The sequence below is a fragment of the Elephantulus edwardii genome, unplaced genomic scaffold (assembly GCF_000299155.1).
Source record: "Elephantulus edwardii isolate Elephantulus edwardi_28Jun2011 unplaced genomic scaffold, EleEdw1.0 scaffold00003, whole genome shotgun sequence".
Taxonomy (NCBI): Eukaryota; Metazoa; Chordata; class Mammalia; order Macroscelidea; family Macroscelididae; genus Elephantulus; species Elephantulus edwardii.
This window is the reverse complement of record NW_006399753.1, coordinates 11,134,492-11,141,976: the sequence shown is the minus strand read 5'-3', so window position 1 is coordinate 11,141,976 and position 7,485 is coordinate 11,134,492. Positions and strand designations below refer to the sequence as shown.

At 43.2% G+C, this 7,485-nt stretch overlaps 1 protein-coding gene across 1 annotated transcript in view; it reads right to left on the bottom strand.

Annotated features, from left to right (window-relative positions):
- Window positions 1–7,485, bottom strand: part of ASAP1 (ArfGAP with SH3 domain, ankyrin repeat and PH domain 1) — a 270,638-nt gene that overhangs the window by 144,944 nt on the left and 118,209 nt on the right. The window contains exon 2 of the mRNA XM_006879286.1: window positions 4,384–4,456. Coding sequence (XP_006879348.1) covers window positions 4,384–4,456 — 73 coding nt within the window. The remainder of the gene's footprint in view (window positions 1–4,383; window positions 4,457–7,485) is intronic.

The following is a 7,485-nucleotide window of genomic DNA, read 5'->3' as shown; positions in this document are numbered from 1 at the left end:
AGGAAAAAAAAAAAAAGAAACAGGAGGATTTCTTCAATCTTTGAAGAGTATCAGATGGGTTCCCTGTCCCTTCAGCACTGTGAGAAAGTGAGAAGATGGAGAAAACACACTGGGTAACAGCCTCTGGTGGATGGGGACCGCGTGGATTCCCTGAGCACGTGTCACAGAAGAGCTGCACAGCATGACTGTTTTACTCATCTAACTATTTTTTTTTTAAGACTTAAATGTCATAGTGCTTCCCACGCCAGCTGCCCACTCCGCTGGTGCTCACTCTTCCCAGACTGTGGCCCAGCAGCGTGGGAGCAGCCCGGAGGGAATGCAGTTTATGCACATGTCTTCACGCCATCCAGGAACCAGTGAGGTCATCTCATGGGTTAGATTGTTAGGAGAGGAGAGTTCACTGAGTGATTCACTAACACTCATGTTTGTGAATATTTAACAAAAAGCCTTTCACAGAGCACTCACCAGGTACCCACCCAGTGGGCAAGCAGAGATTTAACACTTACTGAGCCTGAACTTGGGGTCAGGGAGACAAAGCCCTGAGCGGCAGTGAACAGCACAGCTGGGATGAGCTGACTTGTCACCGTCCTGGGGTCAGCGGCTGTGCTAAAACCCACTGCTGGAAGCCACCGTACCCATCTGTCTTACTGAGGGTCTTTCCTCTGTTTCTCGGACTCTCTATGTACCCAATCTGACTTCCTTCTCCAGGGACTGCCTCCTCCTGGTAACATGCCCACAGTGTAAAGTTCACCATCGTCCCTTCTAAATAGCACCCATGGGTGCACCTCCTCTGAGAGATATTTGCTTGCTCTCTTGGCAATTTATGGCATAATCAACATTCTTTGCCAAAACGGTATTTCACAGGCATCAATTCTCCTACCTTTCTTGTTCAATGTCTATTTTCACACACTTAGGAAGTGGTTAAAATACTATGACTTGTGTCAGGCCCACCTTAGTCTTCAAAGTAGTGTCTCTGCTCTTTATAACTTTAAAGAGGTCCCTGGCAGCAGATTTGCCAACTGCAATCCCTCTGACTTCCAGACTGCTGCTTCCAGTGTGGATTACATTCTTGACGACTTCAATTCTTTGTTTCCCATTATATTCTTTACAAATTCAGTTATGAGGATTGCTCTTTCTTTCTGTTGAGGTGTGCTAATTAATTTAAAGAGTGGTATGTGAGTAAGTCTAGTGGTAAGAAGCTGCACTGCAATCCCAAAGTCATGCAGTTTGAATCTACCAGCTGTTCTGCAAGAGGACTAGCGATCTCCTCCCATGTGATTAACTGCCTCTGAAAACCTGCTGGAGAGTCAGCTGCGTTCGTTCTGACACATCATCATCAACAACAACATGTGAGTAAATGCTGGTCTTCAAAGCAGTATCTCTGCACTTGACTCTTTTGCATAACACAGACTTGGGTGGAGGCAAAGAGGTGAGTCCTTAATCCAGGCTGAGGGATTCAAAGCTCTTGGCTTTGATTCCCCATCCACCAAGAGAATGTTAATTCACAGGCCCTGGCAGTGAAGTTCTGCACACACTCCTTCAACTCTCTACCTACAGATATTCAGCGACAAGGTCTTCCTCTGGCCGCAATACCTTGCATTTGAGATACTGTATTAGGATACGGAAAGTTAAGGTTCATGAAAGGAAACTAATTCATCAGACTTTAACAAGTGGTAACAAAGTCAGGACTCTTAGTACTAGGTTAGGATCAAAACCATTGGATGGTTTTCAAATGGCTGTATAATGTATAGCTGTTGTTGTGTACCCTCAAGTCCTAACTGACCCGTAGCTGACCCAGCAGTGGGTTTTCAGAGACAGTAAATTGCGTAAGAGAGCACTGCCCACCTCTGCCCTGTGGAGCAGCTGTGGATCTGAACAGCACACCTTTGTGTTGGCAGCACACTTTATTACTAAGAGCTCTGGTGGCATAGTGGTAAGAACCTGTGCTGTAATCCCAAAGGCACACAGTTCGAATCCGCTAGTTGCTCCACAGAGAAGGATGGACAATCTCCTCCCATGTGATTTACTGCCTCTGTAAACTCTGGAGGGTCAGCTGCGAGTTGCTTCTGACTCAACGGCATGCAACAACAAGAAGCCACTAGCACTCTTTAGTATAAAGCTATTATTGTTGTTGTAGAGCTTTAATACTGTTATTTTAAAAAAGAAATCCTCATTTCCTCATTTTCCAAATCACAACCAATGGTGAACTTGCCTGTATGTACATATACAATGTCAGTATTAGTGTTTAACAGATATACAGAAAAGTAGCACTTGATGATTACTAGAAAGTGAATCACACACCCAAAGTAAAAAAAAAAAAAGAACAGAAGCACATCAAAAGCTTCCACTGCGCTATCTACGAGTTTTCTAGCCCACCCACCTTCTCAAAGAACTCGTATCTATGAAGGGCTTACTACATTCCGGGAGTTCAAGAAAATGAAGCCAAGGACAGAAATCATAACGCACGTAATTTAGGCCAAGACTTAGAACATTTGGTCATTATATAACCAGACAATTATCAATTATCTGCCTTAATCAGACATTATTATTTTACTGGATGTACGCAAGCGACTTGATGGCACATAACAACAACAACAACAACAAAGAAATTAAGGAGATTATCCAAGGTGCAAATGTATTAATAGTTATATAGGAGGGACATCATGCTTGGAAGGGTGTAGAGATGGAGAAAGAGAGAGACCATCAATGAGATGGACTGATACAGTGACTGAGGTAATGAGATAGGTGTGTCAGAGATAGTAAAGTTGGCACAAGACAGCACGTTTCAGGGCTGTTGTACATAGGGTCGCTGTGAGTCGCAAGTGACTCAATGGCACATAAAACAACAATGACCTATGGTTTTAAAGAAGAAACTATTACCAGTTAAGGCCAGTCATTCTTAGATATGGGCCATGAAATATCTGAGGGTTGATTTTTGCTTTGTTCAACATTCCTTTCAGCCCCATAATTTTATGACAGTGAAATAAGGGGAACTGGCATTTACTGAACTCCTATCATGTGGCAGACTTTTTATACTTATTAAATCAAGCAGCATCAAAGTAGCATTTTTAGGGCTGTGGTTTGTCGTTTTTAAGAGGCTTTTAAAACACAGAACTATTATGTTGCCAAACCATTCTTCCAAGGTACCTCTCAGTGGAGTAAAACCTCCGTCCTTTTAGTTAACTGCCAAACTTCTTAATCACCTGTATCATGAACTCATCTCACTAAACTGTATCAACAACTCTGTAAAAGAACCACCACTATCCCAGTTTTGCAGGTAAGAATACACAGAAAGCTTTAAAAGTGGTCACCTTGTTCATGAGGATCAGAGCAAGGACTGACAGCCACCTCTCTCTTAACTTGAAACCCTGCTCCCTTGCCTGACACTCCTTTGCCACCTCCTCTTTGGTTTTCTTGTTACAGACAACTGGTTTCTTAAAGAACTGGTCCATGGGAAAGGGAGTAGCTCTTACAACAGCAACAATAAATGATTTACATTTGAGGCCTTACAAGTCATTTTCTATTTCCAAGTCTTCCCATCCCTATGGCCCATGACTTCCTGTGGTTACTCATTGTTTATCTCAAAAATTTGGTTTGTTTCTCCTTCTCCATTAACAACATACTTTGGTCTGTCTTAGTCATCTATTGCTGCTTTAATAGAGATATGAGTAGATGACTTTAACAAACATATTTAGTCGCTTACAATTTAGGAGGGTGTTCTCCCTCTGTGCGAGTTTTGGAGAAAGGTCCTTGTTGCCGTCAGGATCTGCAGGCCTGGCTTTCCTTGGCCACAGCTCCATAAATCGCAGTCTTTGCTGGTGAAAAGGGACTTTCTCATGCAGAGAACTGATCTGAAAGGACACTCTCCACTCCTGGCAATTCCTTCTTAGTGGTGCTGACGCAGCTCACTTTCCTCCCCTTATAGCTAGTGTGACAAAAGGTGTCACAGGCCAGCCCCTAAGGAAATGTTCTTCATTCTCTAACAACTATTTGGCTTATCAGTTCATGGCAGATTCATTAGTTTTCACACTCTACCATAGCACCGGAGGGGACTGCCCATCTTTCTCTTTCAGAGCGGGTGGTGGATTTGTACTGCATGCCTTTGGAATTGCAGCACATAGTCTTACCACTAGGCCACCAGAGCTCCCTAATTAGTGTGTGTGTGTGTGTGTGTGTGTGTGTATGAAATCACAATATGCTGCAACTAGTTTTCTTCCTTTTACATTTGGAAGCAGGTTGAGAGAAGAGAGAAAACAAAATTTCTTTGGCCAACTTAATTTTCCATTAGTATCAACATGTCTATAAACATACTTCACAAACAGCACAGAGAACTCTGCAGTTATTATTCATAATTGCTGTGATCTGTTTTGGTTAAGTACTTACCTTGGCCAGAATTATATATTGCTTTTACAGACTTCTTGACTTTCTGTAGGGCTGTTCTATCTTGGTCTAGAGCCTAAAAGAAAAAACAAACAGGAAGAAGCATATCAGAAAACTTCTTAAATTGAAAAAATGTCTCTAGCATGGTGTTTGTTTTGTTTTTCTGAGTTAACAGAACTATAGCAATCTAACATTTATTAAGAACGACCCACTTCAAAGACTTGAGGTGTCCAGAATTTAATAAGCCACACTCTCTGGATAAATAAAGACTCACTCCACAAAAGTAAGTTGTTGTCCCTCAGTGTTGGGTGAACTGGGGAAGGCATCAGCCAACCAGGGCACTAAGCAAGTGTTGCCTGGGAAATAACCTACGAGAAAGAGAGGCAGGCAGGCGGGGGGGTGGAGCACAGCATTAAAAAATGCCACCACGATGCTGGGAATGCTCTTAAATGATTTCTTACATGATGAATCAGTACATTTTGTGTATCGATCCACCAGTGCTACCAAGGGGCCTTCTACGAGGCGGCTACTGTTGGATCATAACCCAGGCGCTGGATGCACAACTGTGATGCTTGTTAAAGCTCATCACGTGATATAATCCACACAGATACTCTTTCCTGTGTGTATATAATAAATAATAAACGTGGCAAAAAGAAGAAACACAAGTATTGCTAGATAAAGGAGTACGGCCGACGTGTGTACAAAGAGCACTACACTAAGGTCTTCCGATCACCGTCCAGTCCCCCTCTGCTTCCTCAGGGCTGAGGTCCCTGGATGGTGCGTCAAGATTTGGAAGGCACAATCAGGGAGAACAGTAATAGTTAAAAACAAACAAACAAGGGGAGCTCTGGTGGCCTAGTGGCAAGGAGCTGCAACTACAATCCCAGAGGCGAACGGTTCGAATCCACCAGATGCTCTGCTGGGTAAGGAGGGACAATCTCCTCCTGTACCAGTCAGATCTGGTTTGACGGTACACGCACACAAAAATAATAAAATAAAATAAAAAACAAACAAACAAACACACACACACACCACAACATTACAGAGAAACGTTAAAACATTAAAGCGCTCTCATATCCATTAAGTATGCCATCAACTCCTGGGAACAGCAGAGGAGAACATGAAGCCCACAGAGGTCAAGTGCTTCTTGAAAGGCCAATCAGGAAGTGGGAAGGTACCAGAGGTAAATGCACAGCAGCAGGACCACACTCTTCTTTTGGGAGATAGTCTTTCCTGACACTCTTAACATATCATCCAGATGCCCCCGGGCACTCATGCCCTAAGCTCGTCCTAGGATTCCTACAACGCTCGGGACGCAGAGGATGCAAACCGAGGCAGCCAGTGCTTCTGTTCAAGCTGCGGAGGATGTGGTTCTGACTAAACGCTATTAGCAAAGATGGAGCAGCAAAGAAAAGCGGGGAAGAGGACTCTTGCTTCCAGTTGTCCCTGAGACCACTGTCACTGCTAACAACTTCCTGAAATCTCAGAATACGAGATAAGAAACTCCTTTATCCCAAACCAATTGGAATTTAGATTGTCACCTGCACATGGGAGAGATACATAACTTAGTTCTACCAAGTTCTACCAAGCACCTATTTCTCAGCAAGCATAGTGCTCACATGCCTCTGCGCTGTTTTCCCAAGCCCTTGGAGTCCCACCTTCAGCTTTCAGGGAAGGAAATGTGGTGGGTCTTCAAAGAGTATTAGTAGGAAGGGAGGCAAAGAGTCCAGGGGGGGAGGGAAGTCATAAAGTCCCATTTCACACCAACATTTACCAAACTCCAAGCGTACGTATGCTTCTTTTCTAATGAGATGAAACCCCAAGTTTTCAGACTGCTAGTCCCAACACCGTTCCCATCATACCCAAAATCCATATTCCACGTCCCAATTTTTGTCACCGCCATATCCGACAGGACCTGCAGTCAACCTCACACACTGGGTTTGCTTTGTAAAACATATGTTCCCCTTGGCTCTCGCCACACCTTATATATATTTTTAATACAGGAAACTAATTCTGCTTCTCCAAGAAGACAACCCATCAGCTCAGAGTTGGAAGTAAGTATCACATAAAGACGGGCCTCTCTGAGAAGTTATCGCATGACCATTAATGCCCATGCTCACTTAGGAGCTCCAAGTGAACAACAGAATGCTGGGCTTTCAGACCTAACACTTTAGAACACGATCGATCTGCTTCCCATTTTAGAGTCAAGTCTTTGAAAATTTATCCCAAACCTTTTACCAGTCAATCTGTAATCAAGTAGAACGTAAAGTCCTTGTATTTCCCTTTAAAGGATATTAAAAACGTCTCTGCTAGATACCTGCAGTCACAGGTAAGCACTGGTTATGCTTTTTAAAAATAGTCTAGTTCTCTAGTTCTGACCACTCACAAAAAAGTAAAATTTACTTTTGTGAATTCTCAAAAGAGCCAGGAACTGTCATTCAAATCAACAACGCTCCTTGAAATGTGCTACCAAGTGCCATCTCCTCAAGTGCCAGACACATGACACCTGCTGTGACATCCGTTGAAATGTCATACTTGTAAAAGTAAATCAAGGCTAAGAGAAAACTGGCAGATTAACGTAAGCTATGCAGTTGCTGTGTTCCATCGAGTCGGAACCGACCCACAGCTGACCCACCAGCGGGTTTTCAGAGGCTGTTAATCACACGGGAGGAGATCTGTCCATCCTTCTCCCAGGGAGCAGCTGGTGGATTCTAACTGTGCACCTTCGGGATTGCAACACAGATTCTTGACACCAGAGCTCCTTAATAGAAGCTATATCTTACTGTTATCACATCTCTCAACTCACTAAAAGATTATTACTTTTAAAACCCCCTCAAACTCACTGCCATCAAGCTGGAACCAATTCACAGATGAACCTCCAATGTGTTTTTAGAGACTATAAATTTCACGAGAGAAGACAGCTCATCTTTCTCCCTTAAAGTCATGGGTGGATTCGAACTGCAAAGGGGCACAACTTGTGAGTTAGCAGCACAACTCCCTATGCACTAGGCCACGATGGTTCTCTAGGTATATATCAGAATGTGAAGAATTCAAAAGGGTGAATCTGTATATGATGTGAGAGAATAAATAACAAAAATTAGTACA